Raw genomic sequence first — 25902 nt, 5'->3', positions numbered from 1 at the left:
GCTCAACTCTCCTGCCAAAGGAGCCAACTAGAAGCCAGCCTGCGGCCCCACAACAGAGGCCTTTGAAGCCCATGTGGGGCTTGCACCATTCCTCCTAGAGGGAATGAGGCGTCCTCGCCTCCCAGCGTACCTGGCTTTACCATCACCTGCTAGGAACCAGGAGGCCGGGTGGAGAGCCTGGTCCTACACCTCCACCTGGCAGGAACAAGTCATACCCCTTCAGTGTCAAAGAAGACCAGCTGAGAGAGGAAGTTTAAACAAGACCCTGTCCTATAACAAAATGTGAAAATACCCAGTTTTCAAGTAAAACTGACTTGCAATACCAAGCAAAGGGAACAACCAGGTTGAATGAAAAAAAGGGCAACTAATAAACAATAGTTCTCACATAGAAGAGATGTTAGAATTATCTAACAGATGTTAAAGGAATCCTCCTAAAATGTTTCCACCGGCCATTACAAAAGTGCTTGAGACCAGAGGGAAAACCAAAGCATCAGTGAAGAAAGAAAAAAAATTCTCAGCAAAAAGCCCTAAAAGATACAAAGAAGAAATGAGCAGAAACTTCTGAATTGAAATACACAATATCTGACATAAAAAATGGATGGGTTGAACAGCGAGCCCACGGGAGAGAGGGAGGACTCAGAGAACCGATGGCAGCGCATTAGAAATGACTCGGTCTGAGCAGCAGAGAGAAGACAGACTGAGGGAAGAGGAGCAGAGCGCTGGGATGTGTGTGACGATAAAGCAAGGCCTGGCATCTGGGCTGTCTGAGTCCCAGAGGGCAGAGAAGGGAGTGGCTAAAAATCACCTGAAAATATAGTAGCTGAAAATTTCCTAAATTTGCCAAGAAACGTAAACCTACAGATTCCAGAAGTTTAGTGACTCCAAACAAAATCAAAGCAAAAACACCCTTGCTAAGCCATAAAAACTTCTGAAAATTGAAGACAAAGGAAAACACTTTGAAAGTGACAGAGAGAAACGCCACCACACCTACAGGGAAAACAGCCTGGATGACAGTAAACCTCTCATCAGAAACTAAGCCAGCCATAAGGGCACATTTCTCAAGTGCTGAAAAAGAGCTGTCAACCCAGAATTGTATGCCCAGGGAAAACTGTATACCCAGCTTCAGGAATGAAGGGGAAATCAAAACATTCACAGGTGAAGAGACACCAGAAGAATGGGTCACCAGCAGACCTACCCTAAAAGAATGGCAAACGTTGCCCTCAAGTAGAACAAAATGCAGGAAGAGATCCTGAAACATCAAGAAGAAAGAACACAGTAAGCAAGATATGGGAAAATACGATAGGCCTTTCCTCTCCTCTTCAGTTCTGTAAATTAAATTGGGTGACTGAGGTAAAAATTGTAATAGTGACCGAAGTGTTTCTACAAGTGTGTAGAGGAAATACTAAAGACAATTATATATTGAATGGGGGAGGATAAAGGAACAGAAAGTAAGGTTTCTATATTTCATTGGAACTGAAAAAAATGACATCATTACCCTGTGATACAGTATGTAAATGTAACACCTAGAGCAAAACACTACAAAGGCTATTTAGAGAGAGATACTCAAAAATACTTTAGATAATCAAGCAACCCCCTCTAAGGCAGGAAAAAAGAAACAGAAAAACAAAAAACAGAGGATAAACAGAAAACAAAAAAATTAAATGGCTGACTTCAATTGTAATATGTCAATAATTACATTAAATGTGAATGGTCCAAATACACCAATTAAAAGAAACTGGCAGAGTAGACTTAAAAACAAGACCTAACTCTATGCTGTCTACAACAAACTCACTTCAACTGGAACAACATAGGCAGAGTGAAAGAAAAAAGAATGCATAAAGATATGTCATATACATGTTAATCAAAAGAAAGCAGGAGAGGCTATATTTAGTATCAGATAAAGACTTCAGAGCAAAGAGAATTACCAGAGACAGAAGGGGGCATAATATGATAAAAAGGGCCAATGCAGCAAGACACAGCAACCCTAAATAAGCACACAACAAACAGAGCTGCAGAATAGTGTGAAGCAAAGACTGACGGAAATGCAAGCTAGACAAATCCACAATGAGAGACTGCAGCACTCCACTCTCAACAACAGAAACAGAAAATCGGCAAGTATACAGAGGAACCCAACACCATCAACCACGAGCAGCTTACCAACATTTGTAGAACATGTCCCCCAGCAACAGCAGCACCACAGAACATAAACTTATAAGGACTGAAATCACATAGACTGCACTTTCCAGCCACAACAGGATCAAACTAGAAACCAAAAACAAAGATAACAGGGACATCTCCAAACACTTGGAAACTAAACAAAACACTTATTAAAAAACCCAGGGAAATCAATAATTATAATAAAGATAAAACAATGTAACAGAATCAAGACAGACAAAGCAGCACTTAAGAGGGAAATTGATAGCACTAAAAATGCCCACACAACAAAGAGGAAAATCTGCAAGTTAAGCTTCCACCATCAAAGCCCTAAAAGAGAAGAGCAAAATAAATCCAAAGAAAGTAGAGGACAGAAATCAGGATAACAGAAGGAATCAATAAAAACAGAAAAAAAGTACAGAAAACCACTGAATTCTACCAAATATCTAAAGAATTAACACCAATCCCCTACAGACTCTTCTAAAAAACAGAAGAGGAGAGAACTCTTTCTAACTCATTGTGAGGCCAGTATTACCTTGCTACCGAAGACATCACAAGAGAAGGTTAAAGATCAACAGCCCATATGAATACATGATGCAAAATCCTGAACAAAATACTAGCACATGAACTCTAGCAGGCCTTCTGCTCGAAGCTGCGCAGACAGCAACCTCACCTGCTCGAAGATCTCGATGGCCTTCTGGTACTGCTCCAACTGGGCGGCGTACGCGGCCACTTTCAGCAAACATTTGTTAGCCGAGCTGAAACCAAGAACCAGGGCAGGGTGACAGTCCCAGAGAAAAATGACAAGACACCTCAACGCACCTTCACCAGGTCCAATGCAAGAGACCCCAGAGAAAAAGCGGAGGTTTACCTTTCATCACACATCACAAAACTATCAGAACCTTTCATCACACGTCACAAAACTGTCAGACCCTTTCATCACATGTCACACAACTGTCAGAACCTTTCATCAAACATCACAAATCAGAACCTTTCATCACATGACACAAATCTATCAGAACCTTTCATCACACGTCATAAATCTATCAGAACCTTTCCTCACACATCACAAAACTATCAGAACCTTTCACCACATATCACAAAATTGTAGAAAAACAATACTTGCCTGTTGGATTCCTCCCCCTTGTAATAATCAGCTGATTGTTCATAATGGGCGATAGCCTGAAAACACACACGTTTTATTCAAACTACTTGTTTGAAGAGTTGTATTTACATTTGCACAGGTATTTTTCTCCTATAAAAACCCTTTTCAACAGCACAACTTTCATAATCCGGCTTGCTTTATTTTGGGAACACAAGAAAGCATGTGCTTCCAGAAACCTGGTGGCAGGTGGCTTGCCATCCAACAGACTCTCTTCTTCCTGACCCCACACCCAGACAAATGCCCACCACTCCATTTCCCCAGGTCTGTGACAGTCAGGGGCAGCCACGTGACCCATCCTCTCCAAGGGGATGTCAGCAGACATGCTGTGGCCCACCTCCAGGCATGGTCCATACAGCTGACTCTGCAGCCTTCTCCAGGCCTGTCCCCTTCCTATAAGCTGAAGGCAGCGACCACGTCTAGTGATGCTGGAAGCCATAAACTGAAGATGGCAGCTTTTCTGTCAGCCCGGTTCCCACGTGGTGTCCCCACCACTGCCAAACCCTAACTGGGTGACAGAGTTGAGCTATTCCACTCAGCTCTATGGCTTGCTGCAGCAGCACAGACATTCCTACGAGACCTAGGTATCCTGTAGAATCAGAGTGTTGCCTTCCATCTAGATAGGGGTGCTGTGAACTGTCAGGTGGAGAGGAAACAGGCTGTAGTCTGGAGAGCTAGAAGCCCTGGTCATGCTGTGGCATAAGACACAGTGAAATAAAGCACCCGATGACTCAAAGCAGAACCCGTGCTGCTGGAGCAGGAATTCTAAGGGAACAGACAGACAACAGTGCCTGGTTTTCAGCAAGGCTTTGAAGAGAGAACTCTGGAAAGATCAGCTAGTTTGTAGGCAATTATACAACGACAGAACCTCATAAGATTGAAAAGGCCAACGTCTTCCATACCCCAACTGGTAAGAGAAGTCAGATGGCGTTTTCAGTAGAGGTGGGCCAAGCGGGTCTGCAGCAGGCCTCATGACACACACAATGGCTTCGTGAGCCATTCCATCCGTTGCCCTGTGGCTCTCCCACAGCACAGAGGCGGCCACCAAGGACACAGGTGTGAACGGGTAGGGCCGTGCCTGGAGACCTGACTGTGGATGGTGGAATTTTAACCCCACACACTTTATGTGCCATGCAATGTTCTTCCCACCAGTGATCACAAAATGTAAGGACCGTCCTTAGTTTGTGGGCGTAAAACAGGCAATAGATGTGCACACTCCTGCCTTAAACATCCAGTTCACCCAAGGAGTGGAGAGGAGGCAAGGCCTGACATGGACTCAGGCCAGCAGCTCAGTGTCTGCAGGGCAGCCCCGAGGATCTGAGAGGGGGCTGTGGGGATGCAGGGGAACCCCATCAGAAGAGCCCTCAGGCTGGGGTCACTGGGAACCCCCCAGTACTGACTGTAGGGCCTTGGGCCCTCTCCCGCGGGCGCCGGCGGAATGACCAGGGAGCAGAGCCACCTCTGGAGTTACGTCAGCCTCTACTGGACTGCAGGGCACTGGAGCCCATTTGTGAAGCAGACACTTCTGTGTGGAGTCACGACACGTGGGGTCTATGGGTCAGCCAGGCCTCCCTCACTAACACACTCCCATACAAGTTTTCTGAGTATAACTGATAATAGGAGAAAATCTGGAAACAATTTAAGTGATTTAATATAATGGGCTACTGTGTTAAGATAAGAATAATGACAGGAAGTTTCAAAAAGAAAAGTTCTTTATGAAATAGCATATTTAAAAACAGCCATAAAAAACATATACCTGAAAGAAGCACCTGGCATCGACTCCTTGGAGCAGGGGCAGAGCCATGGCACACACACTGCCAAGGACTTCCCTCCCCACCACCCTGTGAGCGCCGAGGGTGAAGACCCAGTGCGATGCCCGTCACAGCCAGTGCTCAGCAAACAGGTGCTGAGCGGACAAAGGCAGCTGTACCGCACAGGCATTCCGCTCACACCACCACCAGGTTTTCTGTGAATTTCTAACTAGTCAAACATTGTCTCTGAATTGTTCGCATCCTCTCAAGTACGTGGCACTCCTTCCCACTGTAATGATGGGATAAGTATGGGAAACAAGACCAAGTCACCGTGCAGGGAACCAGGCTGTGTGCCTGCTCTCCAAGGAGGGAGCACACTACTCACCTTTCTGCTCTCACCACCTAAAATCTGAGGAGCGGGGCTGGCCTGCAGCAATGGGACTGCTGTTCTGGAGCGTGTGCCTGTGTGTTCAGTGGCTTCAGCCATGTCTGACTCTTTGCAACCCCATCAACTGTAGCCCGCCAAGCACTTCAGTCCATGGAATTCCCCAGGCAAGAATACTGGAGTGGGCTGCCATGCCCTTCTCCAGGGGATCTTCCCGACTCAGGGATTGAACCTGCATCTCTTGTGTCTCCTGCACTGGCAGGAGGATTCTTTACCACTAGGACCACCTGAGAAGCCCTCAAGGATGATAATAAATATCAACTATCAAGAACATACAGCGTATGTAACAATGAATCCAGACAAAATTACTACCCTCTAATTTGGATAAAGTGATCAGTATACCCCTCCCTGGGGAGCCCGATAAGCCACAGCATATGCTGGAGAGCACTGGGCCCTGAAGGCAGAGACGGGGCTCCAGGACTGCAGTCACCCCCAGGGCCTTACAGACAACACAGTGGCTGAGAGTCAAGCTCTAGAGGCCACTGTGTAGGTGAAACAGCCTTCAGATGGATCATTCTTTTAGAACCTACACCCTGAGAAGCCTACCCTACCCTACAGACACCTACTCTATGCTAACACAGACACAAGAAACCCCATTCTCCAGGGACCTGAACGAGGGCTCCTCTGGGTCACTGATGACCACAGACTGTTACCACATTGATGTTTTACTTGAAGTCAAAGGAGAAATAAGTTTATGGAACTTCACATGTCCCTGTTCACCGCCTAAGATCCGAGTGAACCAGGGACACACTGTGGCCACATTAACAGGGAAGAAACTCATGAATGAATGAATCAGACACAAGATGCCTTAGTGTAACTGATTTTTCAAATAAATGTCATGTGCCACCAACCCAATCTGGAGAGTCCCACCAGGGAGGTGAGGACAAGGAAGTTTTCTAGATACAGGAGCCCAAAGGAGAGGTGAGCTGCTCCACGTGCCTTCACCCCACACTGCTGACACCCGTGACCCTGACACCCCCCACCCCGTCAGGGCCTGTGAGCAACCGGCAGAACAGCAGCAGCACTGGGAGTGACGTGATGGGCTGCAGAAACTCCCGTGACAAACTGTCAACGTTGTTTAACGAAAAGAAAACCAGGAATTCACCACAGATCATTTTAGCCAACCTGAATCTCACAGAGACGCATGTGGTGAAGAGGGTGCCCGAGACCTTGCCCTTCAGACCGAAAACTGAACGCTGAGGTCAGGAGAGGACACAGCAGCCTTGGCTGGCCGGACACTCTGCCCACCAGCACTCACCCTTCTCAGGACAGCTCAGACTGAGTAAAGACCAAGCCCGCTCCAGACACCCTGACCAGACAAGCGTCTCGGCCCTGTTACTCCTGCTCTGCCATCAACTCTGCAGACTCAGAGTCGCAAAGATGGGCTCAGGGCCGGGGTTCACCACCTGCTCCTGGGTCAGAGAAAACCTCCCCAGGAGACACGGCACACGGCCCTGATGTGGTCAAGGTCTGAGGGTGGCCTCAGAAGAGCAGGGCACAGCACGACAGGGATGGCCCAGAGACCGTCCATGACACAAGCCAGTGAGTTCTGGGCCGCCTGACCACCAGGGGCATCCCCGTGAAGTCACAGGGGAAAGCCGCCTGTCCCACGGCAGTCCTGAGGGGCTGCCCCACCAGGGGTCCCATCTGCTCTGGTGGGGAAGGCACCCTCGGCTCACTCAGCAGAGCCAGGGTCTCAGACACACTGGTATACCAGAGGCAGGCTCGGGCCGGTGTGGGACATCCACTGCAGTGGGGGGAGAGAGCGAGACAGGGGTGGTGAGCGGGCCGTCAGAGTGCTTGTAAGGGGGCCCCCGAGGTGGGGGGCGATGGGTGTGTCCTGGAGAGGGCGGAGGTCCCAGTTTTCGTGAGGCCACTGGGACAGTTCCTATCACAGTATCAAATAGGCAAAGCTCTGTAGAACTGACGTGTGGTAGAAGAGCTCAGAGCAGAGGGAACAGCAGTCACAGGCCCTGAGGCAGAACACGTCTGACACACGAGAGGCTCCAGAGAGGTCAGGTGGCCACCACACAAGGAACAGGGGAGCACGGTGGGGGGAGAGGTGCTGGGGGAGGAGGTGGGCCCCGAGGCTGCGAGTAGTGGAGGGACCACCTGGTCCACTGCTGACGTGGAAGAGCTGCTGCCAGACACAGCACTGCCGGCCATGAAGCTGAGCGAGGGCAGGGAGGGGAGGGGAGCCCAGCCCCCCGAGAAGGGGAGGAAGCAGCCAGGGCAGGGGTGAGCGCACTGGGCAGGACCATGCTCCACTGGCCAAGGGGAAGGTGAGACAGGAAGCGAGGGTGACAACAGTCCTGGGCGGAAGCAGGCACGGGGTGAGGGCGATCTCCGAGCTCAGCATCCACCACCAACAGAACCAGCCATTCCGCCCTGAGGCGTGCCTGTTGCCCACAGTGCTCGGTTTTACATAAATGCTGTCCCAAATCTGAGCAAAGGCAGCCTGGGGCCCTGGCAAGGGGTTTCCTTCCCTCCACCACCCGAGGTCTCCAGGGGACCCGACCTGCGTGTGCTTCCCTCTGCCCTCGCATCCCCACCGCAGGGGCGCCTGGGATCCCCACCCACCAGCTCCCCCCACCTGCGCACCTTTTCAATGTCCACCAGCTCTGTCTCGTAGATCTCTGCGATGGTGATGTGGTGCTTGGCCGCAATCGTGAACCTTCCCTGGGGAGGAAACAGAGCGGTCACATCCGGGTTAACTGTGAGCCATCTCGAGGGCTCCACCCCACGGCCGCTCAAGCAAGGCAGGTCTTACCATGTCTGTGTAAATGTCGATGGCTGCATTTAAGCAGTTGATAGCCTCTGAAGCGAAGGCATTCAAGGGAAACAATGAAAAATCCATTCAGTCAGAGGGTTTGCTAAGCCTGTCTTCCTGGGGGCTTCTAGACCACTAAGGGGGCCCCGCTGGGGCAAATGGGAGGCAGGGTGGTTGGTAAGAAGCAAACACGCGTCTGCACATGCCTGGCCCCTCCACGAGCCAGTACACAGAGGCTGCAGCATCAGAGAGGAGGGCAGGGTGGGGAGGGGAGGCTGGCTCAGTGACGCCTACCCTGACCCTGAGGACCTCACGGGGAAGCCTGCATCAAGAAGACAGGACAATGGAGCTAAAGCCAGCATCAACACCCATCCATCTATCCACTAAAACCTGAGGGCAGCTCCTTCCTCACTGACATCACGTGTATGCAGTGATTTTGGAAGACAATTACTTTTTGTACAGGTGCTAACTTTCGGTGTACTAACAAATATCAACAGGAAGAAAAAGTCTAATAAACGAGAGAGCTCATGAATAACACCAATTTCCCAGAACAGTGAACCTCACAGAGCAGAGGCATTTACAACTCGGGCACACAGGGCCAATGAGCGCCCACCTCACAGAGCAGAGACATTTACAACGCGGGCACGCAGCTGGCAGCCCCCAGGGCACCGCTTCTGCTCTGGAGAGGCAGCAAAGCAAAAAGACCCGATGGAAGAATCAGGAAAGTAAGTAGATTAGTGACAATGAAAGCAATTTCCCCCTGACCTGTATAAGAAATATGGATAGTTGTGCCTTTAAAAATACAGGAAAATTGAAGAGCTACCCACAAAATCCCACTCAATCCCCCAGCTAGGGATTTGATGCCCTTTTCCTGTTTTCTGGACGCATTTCCATGAGCACACGCTTTTTGTGAATCTGAGATTTTGGCTCCCAGTGGTCCTTCCGTTGCCATGCAAACACCCAGGTCATAGGGCGTCCCAAACGCCAGGGCCTGAGTGCCTGCGCCACGTGGGTGGGGCACTAAACGCTGATGTGCAGTGACTCTACTGTGCACGTGAGCTGCGCCCAGCTTTCCCCTTTGGAAATAAGCTACGGCTAATCCTTATACCACAGCCCCTATTTCAGTGTGTGAGATTGTCAGGAAACTCGGGATTTCTGTGTTAAAATGGGCTGCTGAAACAGGAGGGCGATCCCACAACCACAGGGCAAGTGTGGAGTGAGATCAGGCCTTCAATTGCAGAGTGTACGCTTCTCCAACTCAAAAACAAAGGACATCTGAAAAACTTCACCACTTCAAATACCCAAGATCATTCTTTCCTCAAAACCAACACTTGGAAAAATGCTTTTTAAAACAGTCAGATAGTACTTGCTTTGGCAGCACATATACTAAAAAAGTCAGGTGAATGCTGTGTGTATAAACTGTTCGTAATTATTGGATTTTATGACCTCCCGTTCACTGCATCTCCACATAAACTATTCAGAAGTAAGGGAACGAACCTTTGTTTCCCTTAGTGGGCGAGGTACACATTCATGAAATTAACATTAGAAGACTTAGATAACGTTAATTTCCAAAAAACTGTCCACAATGCAGCATAGATGGTGTTTAAGAAGACGGTACTGACAACAGGATAAATTTAACAGATTTTCTCCACAGAAACTTCAGATGATCAGAGTTAAAAATCTCCAAATCTCCACAGTCTGGGAGTGCGTCTCCCTCCAGCAGCAGAACTCGCGGGAGGTCTGGGGGGTGCAAGGCTCACCTTGGGGGTCCGCCTTCTTGTAGGCGTTCCCAGCATCCACAAAGCTGGTGGCTGAGTCGTGTTTGCTCTGCAGCTGCATGTGGAGCTTGGCGGCTTGACAGAATGCATTTCCTGCAGCTGAAGACAACACATGAGTGAGTCAACACAGGAGCAGCCACCCCCAGGGCAGTCCCGCTCCAGCCCACGCCTGGGGAAGGCCCCGTCCTGACGGTGGCACACGTGCGTGTGACCCAGTCACCGCCGGTGGCCACAAAGATGCCTGGGACCCAGTGGGCCAGCAACAAGTGCTGCTCTCAGCCTCAGGCCTCCGTCCACACTGACTGAGCATTCAGCACTCAGCTCCATCCCCAGTGCAGGCCCCACACTGATGGGCGTCTCTGAGGAGGCACGAGGCTGGGAGGATCCATTTCCACTGACGCGGCCAGCATAGCCGGAGAGATGGCAACACAAGCAGCAGCAGCACAAGCCCCCAAATCGGACCACCCAGCTTCAAGTCTTGCTCTGCACAGGACGAGAGGACTTCCAGACACTTCTGAAGATATGGACCCTCCAGTGTAGCCTGGGCCCTGGCAGTCTGAGCCAACGCTGGCCCAATATTGGAGGTGGGACTGGAGAAGCCTGCCCACCAGGCCTTGACCCCTACCTTTGTGGATCATGAACCTGGCAGCCCAGAGGAGCGTCCAAGCTGCTGCCAAGTGGTGGGCAGGTACCTAGGACCTCCAGGTAGCTGGAAACTTCCCACCACAGTTCAGGAATGCGACAGCCCAAGAGCAGCTCTGATGAGTTGGGTCTCAGAAGTGTGTAGCATCACTCGGACCTTCTAGGCAAAGTGCTCAGGACAGCATGGCCCCAGAAACACATTCATGTGCTGGCCATTTTCCTAACTACATGTATATCTGCCCTCAGAGCACACCTGTGCTTTGCCAGGTTGAAATGTCATCATTTCTTTTACAACTTAATCCTCTTCCTCCCACCAGTAATTTCATTTTTTGACAGTTTATCTATGCTGGCCATCCCAGAACCAACGGTGTTCCGTCCCTTCCTGGCTGGGGGTAATAGCACAGCACGCAGGCTCTCCCGGGCTGGCTCCACTTCCCCGGACAGTACTGAAAGCGCTGATTTGACAATTTCACACTCCCACCTTCCAAAACAAGCTGCTGACTCACCTTTTCAATCTGAGCACTCATTCCAAACACCACTAACCTTCGTCTCTACCAATGTGGAAGTATCTTTAAAGGAGCATATTATTAAAATAAAGTTACACAACTTCTCAGACCCAGTTTCCTCAACTATAAACATCTAATTCCTGCCAGGATGATCTCTCAAGAGCAGAGTAGCAGACAAATCAGAAAATTCTTTTATCCTCATAAAATAACTTCTAAAACTATAAAGAGATGAGATGCAGTGGTATCATGATCACTACCACAGCAACATGGAAACGATTTCAAAGAACCTAATTTTCTTTCAGTTTATCATTTCCTTTTTTAACCACTTTTAAAATTGAGGTATAGTAAATTCACAATGTTGTGTTAGTTTGATGTACAGCAAATTGTTTCAGTTATATGTATGTCTGTGTGTGTGTGTGTGTATATACATATATTCATTTTCAGACTCTTTTCCTTTATAAGTTATTATAAAATATCTAGTATAGTTCCTTGTGATATATGGTAGGTCCTTGTTGTTTATTTTATAAACTGTGGTATCTGTTAGTCCCAAATTCAAGGAACCTAATACTCTGTAAAATACACTGAGCACCTGTCTACTGTGCTGCACATATGGGTCCAGGCCCTGCAGGCAGGGCAGAAAGAAAGCTTCCAGAAACACGCTGGTCATCCAAGGTTTATGTTCCGGGGAGGGACAGCACATAATAAAAGCACAGACAATACAAACGAACAAATGGACTTCACTTATTTTTGCTAGATGGTGGTAAGGGCATCAGGGAAGAGGGGAAGGGGCTTCCCAGAAGAGTGGACTGCCAGGGATAGCCAGGAGAGACCTCACTAAGAGGATGATGACATTTGTAGAAGGGCCTGGAGGAAAACAGGGACCAGCCACACCCTACTGTGGGGAAGACAGCGTCAGGGGAGGGCACAGAACAGGCAAAGAGTCAGAGGGGGTAGCTGGGGAAGAAGTGGGCGGGTAGGAGAAGCGTCCAGAGTGAGGAGAGGATGGGAGACCAGCTAGACTCTGAAGGCCACCTTGAAGGATTATAGCTTTGCCCTGAGATTACATGACCTGACTAGAGATTTAACAGGGCTACTTTGGTTTCTTCATTAAAACAAACAGGTAAAGTCAAGAGGCAGCGAGATGTCAGCCCAGGCAAGAGATCACAAGGGTAGGGGTGAGGATATACATATATCCCCTTCAGTTACATAAACAGTAATGCTCCTCTGAAAGGAACTTTCAAAGGTTAGAACATCTGGTCCCCAGATAAACAAAGGAAAAGGTCTTTTTAGATAAGATCACTTTTTACATATTATTACAGGATCTGATCCTGGTTTTTCCAACAGTCATGTATGGATGTGAAAGGTGGACCAAAAGGCGGCTGAGCCCTGAAGAACAGATGCTTTTGAACTGTGGTGTTGGAGAAGACTCTTGAGAGTCCCTTGGACAGCAAGGATATCCAACCAGTTCATCCTAAAGGAAATCAACCCTGAATACTCACTGGAAAGACTGATGCTGAACCTGAAGCTTGAATACTTTGGCCACCTGAAGCGAAGAGCCGACTCATTAGGAAAGACGCTGATGCTGGGAAAGATTGAGGACAGGAGGAGAAGGGGACAACAGAGGATGAGATGGCTGGATGGCATCACCAACTCAATGGACATGAGTTTGAACAGGCTCCGGGAGATGGGGAAGGACAGGGAAGCCTGGTGTGCTGTAGTCCGTGGGGTCACAAGGAGTTAAGACACAACTGAGCGACTGAACAACAACGCTAACAGGACCCGAACCAAAAAAAAGAGGTGACCGCTAATCCTCTTTTCTCCTCTCTTTTAAAATACATTATAATTCAGGGGCAAAGGCACTTTGAAAACAGAACATATCTTTCTTATCTAAATGTTTTAAAAAGAATTTTACAGCCAGAAAGGACCTTTCAGGGCCATCTAAGCCAACAGCATGTACTTCATGGAATTGACTTGGAAGCGTCTGCCTTAGAAACAAGTGGAGAGGCTGCACACCTTACGTTCACATGACTCGGCGTGGCTCGGACATCTCGGTCAAGATAGGAGAGCCCCTGGGGAAACAAACGTGCTTTGGGAGGGAAAGGTCCCCCACCTCAGGTCATCTGCAGGCTCAACGGGGCCAGAGACCCACATCCTGCCTGGTCAAAAGCCATGTCCACCTTCACTACAGAAAAACCCCTTCATGTAACCTCTTTTTCTCCAGGGACAGAGGAAAGATTCTGCTTCTTGAATCAGTGTTGGAAAAGAGCCACCCTCTCTCGAAAAGAATTCTGATTTCATTTTGTGTACCTTCCCTGTGTAAAAGTATTATGTTAGAAAATGAGGAGTCTCTCAGAGTTTAGAAGTAACACCCCCACTGCCTCATTTCTCAGGGGACCACAATCAGTTATCAGGGTAAGGTATGGTTAGAAAGTCTCCACCAAGGTTTAGGCAAAGAAAAGCAGGCATTTCTATTTATCTGACATCTTTTTCAGTAACTTTTACTTCAACTTTCACTCCTTGTACTAAATTTATTTAAGCACATGAATAAACAGCAAAGGTTACCCTTCTTAACTCCAAGTAATAGTAAGTCTTTTTAATCACCACATGCCCACTGTAGTAAGTGTTTTGCAGACACTAAAGCAGAAGCACCTTTATGCCTAAACTTCAATCAGTATTTCAAGCTTTGCTCCCTTGGATCAACAGCCCCCTTCCCCCATCCCGCCCACACAGCCAGCAGTTTTTCTAAGGGGAAGGCAGAGAGTCATGTCCTTCTTCAAACTGATTTTAAAGTTATTTGCCTGGAAAGCAAACAAACAACACCTTCATACATACCACTCCAGTTCTTGGCCATCTTGAACATGTTCGCAGCTCTGGTATACATTTCACAAGCCTCTTCTATTCTTGTGTTTCCTCTGAGAAAAATGTAAAGATGAGGTTAAGTTTTACAGTAACAACCATCCATGTCCCTAAATATCCCTCAAGTAATGGACATCTACCAAGCACTTACGACACGCCAGACCAGTGCTAGAGAACCTTGCCAGCAGCTGAGACGGGACACTCTGATCACCCCTGCTGCCCCAGGTGAGGGAACCGAGGTCTAAGAGAGTAAACGCCACCCTGCGAGGATGCCAGAGCACTGAGATGCAAACACCGCTGTGGTGGGACCCAGGGCCTACACCCTCAAGAGCATCCTTTCCATGCATGTGAACAGAAGTTTTACTTGTCCCAAGGAATGAGAAGTATATTTTTCAAAGGAGACTGAATTTTGAAGGATAAAGACATGTTGATGCTTTTAACGTCCAAGAGCACTGTTCGTGTTCAGACTTAAAAACAAAACCCAACGCAGGACCAGCAATGCACCAGACTGCTCAAGGGCTGCAATGCCTAGTGTGAAAGGGGCTGGGGGTCCAGCCGTCACGCTGTGGAAATGCACTCTACAACATCCTGTGGGGGAACCTCACTGCTTTCAGCGTTTCCACTGCACCAAGCTGAGGCCCCTACGCCCACTGCTCCTCTGTCTTGTGTGTCTACTCTATAAACAAGAAAGAATGAGAGAGAACCAGAACAAGACGGGCTCTGCACAACACACACCACATGCCAAGGGGAACTCCCAGCGGGAAATGGATATAAGGACTAAGCGAGGGCGAGGCCAAGGCTGACTGCAGTCTGGAGGGGGGACACCCCCATGCCACGAAGCTTGCAGAGGGCAGGCACGGAGATCATGTGTGACTCTACCTGGGGCAGTCACCACTGAGTGTCTGACTCCAGACTACTACTTTAATTTCTTTGGGTCTCCAATCTTGCATGTGTAAACTGAGGGTAATACACAGTCTATACCTCTGGGTTATTATGAAGATCAGAAGAAATAATCCATATGGAGTTGTCACTGTGGGGCTGGACCCAGAGTCAGTTAGGATGATCACTGTAACTAGATTCGTGTACTGAAGGTATACAAACTCTGGAATATTTGTATACCTCATAAGTGATCTGTATCTAGAATATATGAAGAACCCTTACAACTCAATAACAAAAACACTAATGATTCAAGTAAAAATGGGCGAAAGATCTGAATAGACACTTCCCCACAGCTTAAAAAAAAAAAAGACATAGCCAATAAGCCCTTGAAAAGATACTCAACATCATTAAACATCAGAGAAATGCAAATCAAAACCACAAATAAGATAGCACTTTACTCCCACCAGGCTGGTTAGAATCAAAAGAGAGGACTAAGGAATGATAGGGAGGATGCAGGAAACCTGCGCTCTCGTTTACTGCCAGTACAAGTGGCAAATGGTATAAAAAGCTACCCTGGGTAGGTCTGGCAGCTGCGCAAAAGGTTAAACATAGTTACTGCATGACCCCAAATTCTACACCAAGGCACATACCTAAGAGAGATGAAGACATCAGTCCACTCAAAAACTTGTACACAAATGTTCACAGAAGCATAGCTCATGATAGACAAAAGTAGACACAACCCAAATGTCCATCAACTGACAAACGATAAATGAAGGTGGTATACACACAGTGGAGCAGATCAGACAATAAAAAAGGAATGATGTATGGAAGGACGCACTGATTGTGCTACAAAGCAGATGACCTTCACGACATCATGTGGAGTGAAGGGCCAGTCACAGGGGAGCCCACCATGCACTGCAAAGGGCTGCAACAGGCTGGTTCTAGAGCTGGGAGTGCTGGAGAGAAATGGAGGGGGTGGGCAGAGCTTCTTTCTGGGGTGATGAAAACATGCTAAAACCACTTGCTGTGCTAACTGCATCGTTCCGCGAATACGCTTAAAACTACTCAACTGGACACTCTGGATGGGTGAACAGTATGGTATGTGAATTACACCTCAATAAAGCTGTCTCCCTCTCCTCTAAAAAAATCCCCTTTGGGTGGGTATGTCATACAGCCAGGAACAGGATGGCAACAAACCACACCAACAATGAAGCGCAGAAGGAGCAGACTTTTCGCTCACACCTTCATGCTCCTTTTTCTTCACTTCAAAGCTACATTTTTAAAAAGCTAATTATTGTGATGAACATTCCTAACTCAAGAAAGCTTTCAATCTCAGCCACAGCTCCTTGGAGCTAACAAAGAGCTTGCCACTGTCTGTGTCTTATTTTTCTAAAGTGTACCAGGAATCTTGAACTGTAATTATAGTGCAATCATTCTTATTAAAGGTTTCCAAATAAAACTAGCTTAATTAAAATGTACTTTATCCTATTATTTTCAGAAGCAGGTTCAGCTAAGAATAATAGAACGCCTACAGCATGCTGTCTTATGCTGCACGTTTCCATGTGCTTTATGCCACCTTCAGTATTACAACGACCGCAAAAGATGACATCTCCGTGTTGTCGTCCAGTCACAAAGTCGTGTCTGACTCTTTGTGACCCTATGGACTGCAGAATGCAGTCTCCGTATTACAGAAGGGAAAACACTGTACCTGGAGGTCAACAGCTTGTCATCCAGCCAAGGTCAGTGGTGGAGCGGACACCTGATGTCAGGTTCAGCGATCTTTACAAAACTAATGAGTGAACTCTGCAAGACTCAAGACCCTCACCTCTCACTTAACAGGATCACCAGAAAAATGCTGACATTAACAGCACCAGAGAACTCACTTGTCATAAACAGACACAACTTAAAGAATTCATGAAAAAATATGCAAAGTACATCCTGAGAAACGCTGGGCTGGAAGAAGCACAAGCTAGAATCAAACTGCCAGGAGAAATATCAATAACTTCAGATATACAGATGACATCACCCTTATGGCAGAAAGTGAAAAAGAACTAAAGAGCCTCCTGAAGAAAGTGAAAAAGGAGAGTGAAAAACTTGGCTTAAAGCTCAACATTCAGAAAACTAAGATCATGGCATCTGGCCCCATCACTTCATGGCAAATAAATGGGGAAACAGTGAGAGACTTTATTTTTTTGGGCTCCATGCAGCCATGAAATTAAAAGATGCTTACTCCTTGGAAGGAAAGTTATGACCAACCTAGACAGCATATTAAAAAGCAGAGATGTTACTTTGCCAACAAAGATCCAACTAGTCAAGGCTATGGTTTTTCCAGTGGTCATGTATGGATATGAGAGTTGGACTATAAAGAAAGCTGAGCAACAAAGAATTGATGCTTTTGAACTGTGGTGTTGGAGAAGACTCTTGAGAGTCCCTTGGCCTGCAAGAAGATCCAACCAGTCCATCCTAAAGGAGATCAGTCCTGGGTGTTCACTGGAAGGACTGATGCTGAAGCTGAAACTCCAATACTTTGGCCACCTCATGCGAAGAGCCGACTCATTTGAAAAGACCCTGATGCTGGGAAAGACTGAGGACAGGAGGAGAAGGGGACGGAAGAGGATGAGATGGTTGGATGGCATCACCGACACAATGGACATGAGTTTGGGTAGGCTCTGGGAGTTGGTGTTGGACAGGGAGGCCTGGAGTGCTGCAGCTCATGGGGTCACAAAGAGTCAAACATGACTGAGCGATTAAACTGAACTTGAACTGAAAAAATTTACTTTTAAGTCACTACAAATGCCTACTGTGTTCTATACCTGTGAAAATTGATTTTTGTGAGTTTTAAAGAAAAATAGTTTTGACTGACTCTTATCCAGAGCCCTTAGAACTGAGGTAGAAGATTCATGAAAAGAGAAACAAGTTTCAGTGAGGAGTCTACACTATAAGTGATACAGTACAGCACGTGGGGGGGCTTCCTGGGTGGCTCAGTGGTGAAGAATCCGTCTGCCAGTGCAAGAGACACAGAAGATTCGGGTTCGATCTCTGGGTCAGGAAGATCTCCTGGAGAAGAAAACGGCAACCCACTCCAGTATTCCTGCCTGGGAAATCCCATGGACAAAGGAGCCTAGCAGGCTATAGTTCATAAGGTCGCAGAAGAGTGGGACACGACTTAGCAACTAAACAGCAACAGCACACGGCACTAACCTGCCAGAAAGCACTAAGAAAATAACGTTCTTACCAAGAAGGTCAAAATGCTGAGAAAAGAAGATTTAACTGCAGGCTGGAAAAATCTGATTGCCTGACACCCCCACCCCAGGTTCTGCAGAGGAGATGAGGTGAGAGCGACACGCGCCCCCCCCAACCCCGGCCCCCATTGCCGAGGAGCCCAGAACAGCAGAGCTGGGTCCAAGCCCCTGACTCTCCTCCCTGCCCCTTCCTGTTTAGGAGGGAAAAACTCAGCCTGGGAAAATCACACCCTATTAGTCCAGAGAGCTCAGATGACATCTACACGCAAAAGACTATTAACCCCTCACTCATCCAAAATCTTGCATTTTCCTCATGATGAGTGAAAGCTATCTGGAAGCCCCAGGAAACTGTAACTGAGCACATGGGCAGTGAGGGTGGGGAGACACCAAGGCAAGAGCTGTGGGCCACGGTGCCTGTAACTGCTTGACTCAAATCCTTTGCTTTTTCACAAACCAGTAACAAGAGGTGTGGCTGCAAGGAGGTAGGCTTTGGAGTCAGACTGCCGACAAACATGCGAGTATCCATCAGCTCCTGACCCTTTGCCCCAGATCCACAGCACTCCCAGAGCAGCCGGCAGAAGCCGAGCGGGGGCTCAGCCTCCACCACCCTGTGCTCTGCCTTGGACCCTGCGATTCCACCTTCTGAGAAAGTCTCACTTTATTTCTATTTAACAAAAAAAGAATCAGATTCTAAAATGCAGGAAACAATCTGAGACGTTTAAGGCGTGCCTGACCAAAGTATTTGCATTTAAGCATAACTTCTTGAAATAAAGTTACAAGAACAGGTACAGTACATAAAGCTGGTGGGACTTTTATCTGGTAATAGCTCCAGACGAGGGGTCAAGCATGACAAGGGGTCACACCTCCTGTAGAGGGGAGATATGTATAGACTGGATCTTTTAATAAAACAAACCGAGATACTTAAACATTACAAGGAAGCTAAGAATAGGAATTACTGGATAAACTCAGAAATGACTCACACACATGACTTGTCAAGAGAAACTTTTATATTTAATTTCAATCTTCATAAAACTTTAATTTTTTTAAACAGAATTTAATCATTGAGACCTGAGATTCCTATAGGACAATGGTAGCTGCCTAAATACAAAAACACGTCCTTGTATCTTCTGGAACCACACAGATCAACAAGGAGTAGATGTAACCAACGGATTGGATCCACTCAACGAACTGGAGACCATTGAGTCAGAAGTCAACAAGATTTCATTTAAGAAAGCTGGGGCAGTAAAAACCCTGAACCAGCAGAGCTAGGGGCTTCCCCGGTGGCGCTAGTGGTAGAGAACCCCCCTGCTGATGCAGGAGACACAAGAGACACAGGTTCGATCCCTGGGTCAGGAAGATCCCCTGGAGGAGGGCATGGCAACCCACTACAGTATTCTTGCCTGAAAAACCTCAAGGACAGAGGAGCCTGGCAGGCGAGAGTCCATAGGGTTGCTCAGAATCAGACACAACTAAAGGGACTTAGCATGCACGCAACAGAGCTAAGGAGACAGCCCCTGCTAGCAATCGGACACCTGGACACCAGAGGGGGTGCAGCAGGGTCCCAGAAGTGCAGTTCACAGGCAGCAACACCCCTTCAGAGAGGGGCTGCAGTGTGGGATCCAGGAGGCAGGTGTGAGACCTGGAGGGCATGGGGGCCTGGAAGGGGGCCTTGGCTAGAGTGTCAGGCTCCAGAAGATGTACTTCTGGGGGAGGGAAGGAGAGAGGAGCCTTGGCAGTTAGTGAAAGAAAGCAGAGCTGGAAATAAACTCAGGGTTTTGGGAAACAGGGGAGGCAGAACTGGAGTGGCAGCAAGCCCCAACCCAGCCCCCAAATCCTAGTCATCAAGGAAATCATACCAATGTATGGACAGAAAGTGCTGGGAAGGTAACATGAATTTAAGAGAAAGAACACTCCCAGTGTTGGCCCTTCCCCAGGTGAGCAGTCTGCAGTGACCCTCTCTCGTGACGGGCCTCGCAAGGGCACCATCTGAGCTCGCAGTCAGGCATGTGCTCCTTGACACACTCACAATCACTCTGAACCAGACACCCACTCTGCCTTCACGTTCAGTACTGTATTCAATGAATTATAGGAGACAGTCAACACTCTACTATAAAACAGGCTCTGTGCTAGATTGTTTCGCCCAGCTATAGGCTAATGGAAGTGCTCTGGCAGGCCAGGTAGGTGTGTTATAACACATTTTCGACTTACAATGGGTTTATGGGGACATAACCCTACTGTAAGCAGAGAGAGACCTATACAAATACCTGAATCCCCCTGACACACACACACCCTGAATAGAGGGGTAAGTAGAGCACATTCACTGACTGGCATACAGGTAGGTAACGCATGCTTCCCAGGGCAGACAAAACACTAGATTCCCAAGTAAGGAAATCAGGCAAAAGGTACTAAAGATTCACAAGGCAATAGCATACTCCTCTGGTGACAGAAGCACAGACGACCCCTGCAGCTTCTGCTCCCAGTCCCTCCCTCCTAGTCAGCCCTGGCCACTGTGCCCAGACTCGATGAGGGAGGGGAGCTGCCCTCTCCCTGGGGCCGGGCAGCACAGGCCACGTGGCCAGAGGCATCAGATAATCCTCTTAACTAACACAGCCCTAAACAGGCAATCACAAGAAACAAGAAAGCAAAGACTGCTACCCTGGCATCAGAGGAGGTTGAATTTGGGCTCAAAAGTATCAAATGAAATACAGAAATTCACTTCATAATACTAAATACAATTCAAATGAAAGTATACTGGTTGTGAACATCTAGGCACCCAAACATGGCAGCCATCTTTATAAAGCAAAAATCACAGGAATCCTGAAAGCCAAAATAATCTTGAGAAAGAAGAACAAACTGGAGGGCTCACAGTTCCTGATCTCAAAACTTACTGCAAAGCTATAGTAATCAAAACAATGTGGTACTGGCAATAAAGACAGACATACAGACCAGTGGACTAGAATAGAAAGCCCATGAACAAATCTCTGCATTTATGGTCAAATGATTTTCAACAAAGGTATCAGAATATTCAACAAGGAAGAGACAGTCTTTTCAACAAACTGTGCTGGGAAAATCGAATACTGATTTGCCAAAGGATGAAGCTGGAGCCTTACGTGTGGTGGTGGTGGTGTAGTCGCTAAGTCGTGTCTGACTCTTGCTACCGCATGGACTGTGTGCAGCCGGCTAGGCACCTCTGTTCATGGGATTTCCCAGGCAAGAGTGCTGTAGTGGGTTACCATTTTCTTTTCCAGGGGACATTCCCCACCCAGGAATCAAACCCAGATCTTCCACTATGCGGGCAGATTCTTTACTGACTGAGCTATGAGGGAAGCTCCAGCCTTATGCAGAGCCTTATGTGAAAATTAACTCAAAAGGGATCAAGGACCAAAATGTGACACTTAAAACAGCAAAAACTCTTAAAAGAAAACAGAGCAAAAGCTTCATGACACTACATTTGCCAATAGTATCTTGGATATGACACTAAAGGCACAGGTTTAAAAAAAAAAAGACAAATTGAACTTCATGAAAATTAAAAAAAAAAAAAAACTCTGCATCACAGACACTATTCAGAGAGTAGAAAGGCAACATACAGAATGGGAGAAAATATCCTCAAATCACATACCTGATAAGGGATTAACATCAAGAATATATAGCAAACTCCTAAAACTCAATAACAACAAAAAAAGTCAATTCAAAAATGGATAGCCAATGGGAATTTGCTGTATAGCTCAGGAAACTCAAACAGGGGCTCTATGTCAACCTTGAGGGGTGGGATGGGAAGGGAGATGGGAGGGAGTTTCAAAAGGGAGGGGATATATGTATACCTATGGCTGATTCATGCTGAAATCTGACAGAAAACAGCAAAATTCTGTAAAGTAATTATCCTTCAATAAAAAATAAATTAATTAAAAAAAGGACAAAGGACTTGAATAGACATTTCTCCAAAGAACATATATGAATGGCCAATAGGCATATGAAAAGATGCTCAACATCATTAATAATTAGGGAAATGCAAATCAAAGCTACATGAGATATAACCTCAGACCTGTTAGAATGGGCATTATTTATAAAATACCAAGTCCTGGAAGGAAGCATGTAAAGAAATTAGAATCTGTGTGCATTGTTGGTAGGAATGTAAAATGGTACAACTGCCATGGACAACAGAATGGCAGTTCCTCAAAAAATTAAAAATGGGATTACTACATAATCCAGCAATTTCATTTTGGGGCATATACACGAGAGAATGAAAAGCAGGCTCTCGAAGAGATACCTGTACAATCATGTTCATGGGTGAAACGAATAATTTCCTTAAAAATACAATTTACCAAAACTGACCTCAGTAGAGAGAGGAAGTTTAAACATTTAAACATTTCCAGGGGAAAAAAGAAAGTATTACGGAAATTAACACCAAAAAGCCCAACATGACTTCACTTAAGAGGATTCGATTTAAAAACGCAGAGACCAGAGCATGGGGGAAAAAAAAAAAAGAAAAACTTACAAATTGTTTTTATGAGGCCCCTGTGACATCAGTGCTTCAATCTGAAAAAGACTATACACATACACACACTGCAAATAAAAGAACTTGAAATAATTTAAAACAGTATCCAACTGTCCATTATAAAATTCATACATTATAATTCAGAGGGTTATTCAAGGGATGCCAGGACAGTTCAGTATGAGGATATTCCTTGGTTAATGTACTAATAACTAAAGGAAAAAAGTCATGCTTACCTCACAGTTATTGAAAAGGCCTTAAAATATAAGTCCTTCGTTCAATCCATAATGAAAACACCCATTAAAACAAGAATTAGCAGATACCTCCTTACTGTGAAAAACATGTATTTTAATCCAATAAAGTACTGATCTATTAACTTGCTAGATTTTAATTAAATTAACATTCCTAAGATAAGTTCTATTAATATTCAAATACAGGCATGATTAACATTCTGAAATTCTGCTTACAAAATCTCCTTACTGTGAACTCCTACTATCACCAAAAATTCTTAAGATACGAAAGTCTTGCTGATTTTATACGCTGATCAAATGAATTCAAACTGAAAGCATAAAAATGAATTATAAAGTCTCCTATAACTAGGATGATCCTCTGTCCTGGTTGCAGGGACACTCCTGGTTTATACTCATTTTCTTGGCCTCTCAAAAATATCCCAGTTTGAACACTACCTTCACGGTCACTCTATAACTCACAGATACAGGGAAATATCTGAAAAAAGTCTAAAGTAGAATTATATAAAGTTTAAATGCTATTTACATATAAAAGATAGTATTTAGAGATTGAGAAATCATGAAAATCAGGAGGTGAAGATGCACTGTCACATAAGCCATGCTACCTTCTTCATTTTCAGCAGAATCAACAAACAGTATCTAAAATTAGTAAGGTAGCAGAAGTATTCTAAAATTATTTAGCATCATGGTAGCAACCCTCAGAAGAATCAAAAGGAAAGTTAAAAACAGTTACCTCTGCTGATTAAGATTCAGGAGCATGAGGATTCAGGGAAAACTCTACTTTTCAGCTGAAACTGTTCTGTACTCCTTGCCATTTCCTACCATATGTAGTAGCTGCTACATTTACAACTAACAGGTACTGAAGGAAACACAGAAGAAAGAAATACGGAGTCCCCTTCACTTTGTTACCTTTGCTCTTCAAACTAAACAAAAGAGCACAAGAAAACAAATCAGCATCTGTAAGGCATTCACCGGAGTCGCCTGAAGGCCCAGGGAGGTGCTGGGCCACAGCCAGCAAACAAGGTAGACCTCCAGGCCCTTACACCCACGAGCCGCAGGCCACCACAGTCCTGGTCCTCCCTACCACTGGTAAAGGACTCTGCACCTCACAGGGCTCACAGGAAAGAAAGAATATGGTGAACACTGCAAAAATGCAAACAAAAAAAGGCCAATCATGATTATCATTGATGTACGAAATAACTTGACACTAAAAATCAAAAAACCAAATGATTATAATACAGCTCTCTGTGCAGCACCTCATTCAATCCTTATAGCTCTGACAAGTAAATTTCTTTCCCTCTGCCCATGCGAAAGCTATAAAAAAACAGAAGCTCTGAGTACGATTTGCTTGGCCAGGGTCACCAAGCCAGTAAACTAGAATCTGTATTTGGCCTTCTTACATATATATACCCACATACACACACAGAGTGGGTGTACATATTATTACGGCTCACATATACATTACATAATACATAACAGGTTATTCTATTATTACATTAAAATATATTAAATATATATATTTCTTACACTATACCACCTGTCTCTAAATCTGAGCTTAATAATAAACTTTTTTTTTTAAGTTCAATCTGCATCTGAATATCTACTGTAACTGAGGTGGACCTAAACGCTTTACAAATGCCATCATATGTCCTCATCATAATTTGGCAAAATTTAAACACAGTCTTTGCCAAAATAAAGCTGAGTGAAAAATACTGATAATTAATGACCCACAATGCTTAAGAAATACTCCCAATTTTCACAAGTAGCTAAGAAATATAGATTCAGTTATTTCTGAGCAAACATAAGAGGCTTCCCAGATGGCACAGCAGAGAAGGCAATGGCAGCCCACTCCAGTACTCTTGCCTGGAAAATCCCATGGACGGAGGAGCCTGGTGGGCTGCAGTCCATGGGGTCGCGAAAAGTCGGACACGACTGAGCAACTTCCCTTTCACTTTTCACTTTCATGCATTGGAGAAGGAAATGGCACCCCACTCCACTATTCTTGCCTGGAGAATCCCAGGGACAGGGGAGTCTGGTGGGTCTACGGGGTCGCTCAGAGTCGGACACGACTGAAATGACTTAGCAGCAACAGGAGCAGATGGCACAGTGGTAAAGAATTTGCCTGCCAATGCATGAGACATGGGTCTGATCCTTGGGTGGGGAAGATCCCCTGGAGTAGGAAATGGCAACTCATTCCCATATTCTTGACTGGAAAATTTCATGGGAGCCTGGTGGGCTACAGTCCAGGAGATCACAAAGAGTCAGACATGACTGAGGATGCACACAACCCTATATGGCCTTTCATTAAATTTACTTTGACACGGCCAGATTTATAGCTCTTTACAAGCTTTGAGCCTGGGGAACATTCAAGAGCATGGGAAGATAGGGTTAACCACCCAGAACCTGCTCCCACAGTCAGTCTTAAGCCACTCTCTTCCAGAGGCAGTGTTTCCCACTACGGTCTCCTATAACAGGATGGCAGATACAGTACAGGCTGTAGAAATGCTAAGCCATCTTGCTGTCAGATCTAGGTCAGCTGATCATCAGTTCATTAAGATGGTAAACTAAAATTTGATGTTAACTACAAAATTCAATAGCTCATCTTTGGAAACAAAATCAAAGCAAAGCCCTTTCAGTGGCATTTTTGCTACACCAAGCTAAGCCAGCGAAGGAGTTGAGTTTTAACTGAATTCCACAACTCCAAGAACACATCACTGTTGATCTGTCAGTCAAGCAGAAAGACAGCAGTTTCTTGTGATGGCTCAGCAGGTCCTTTCCTGAAGGGGAATGTGGGAAAGACCAGCAAGGAACACAGACATCTCGTGGGTGAGCCTGAACTTGTGCCTTATGTACAGAAGAATGCATGACTGACTTCTTCATATTTTCGGCTAATTTTACTGAAAGCAACAAAAAAGGAAGAGCCACAGAAGAGCAGTGAGAAGGCTTCATTGTCACAAAACCAGCACAGTGTATGGGT

At 46.2% G+C, this 25902-nt stretch overlaps 1 protein-coding gene across 2 annotated transcripts in view; it reads right to left on the bottom strand.

The window, feature by feature from the left end:
- Positions 1 to 25902, bottom strand: part of NAPB (NSF attachment protein beta) — a 34823-nt gene that overhangs the window by 5675 nt on the left and 3246 nt on the right. The window contains exons 2-7 of one of the 2 annotated variants that reach the window (XM_040248866.1): positions 14041 to 14120; positions 10043 to 10159; positions 8283 to 8329; positions 8114 to 8191; positions 3281 to 3336; positions 2828 to 2912 (exon numbers count right to left, since the gene is read on the bottom strand). In XM_040248866.1, coding sequence (XP_040104800.1) covers positions 2828 to 2912; positions 3281 to 3336; positions 8114 to 8191; positions 8283 to 8329; positions 10043 to 10159; positions 14041 to 14120 — 463 coding nt within the window. The remainder of the gene's footprint in view (positions 1 to 2827; positions 2913 to 3280; positions 3337 to 8113; positions 8192 to 8282; positions 8330 to 10042; positions 10160 to 14040; positions 14121 to 25902) is intronic. The other variant, XM_040248867.1, reaches the window with a different exon arrangement.

This window comes from Oryx dammah, unplaced genomic scaffold (genome assembly GCF_014754425.2).
Source record: "Oryx dammah isolate SB20612 unplaced genomic scaffold, SCBI_Odam_1.1 HiC_scaffold_10, whole genome shotgun sequence".
Lineage (NCBI taxonomy): Eukaryota > Metazoa > Chordata > Mammalia > Artiodactyla > Bovidae > Oryx > Oryx dammah.
The sequence above is the reverse complement of the archived record's forward strand: the minus strand, read 5'-3'. Positions and strand labels throughout refer to the sequence as shown.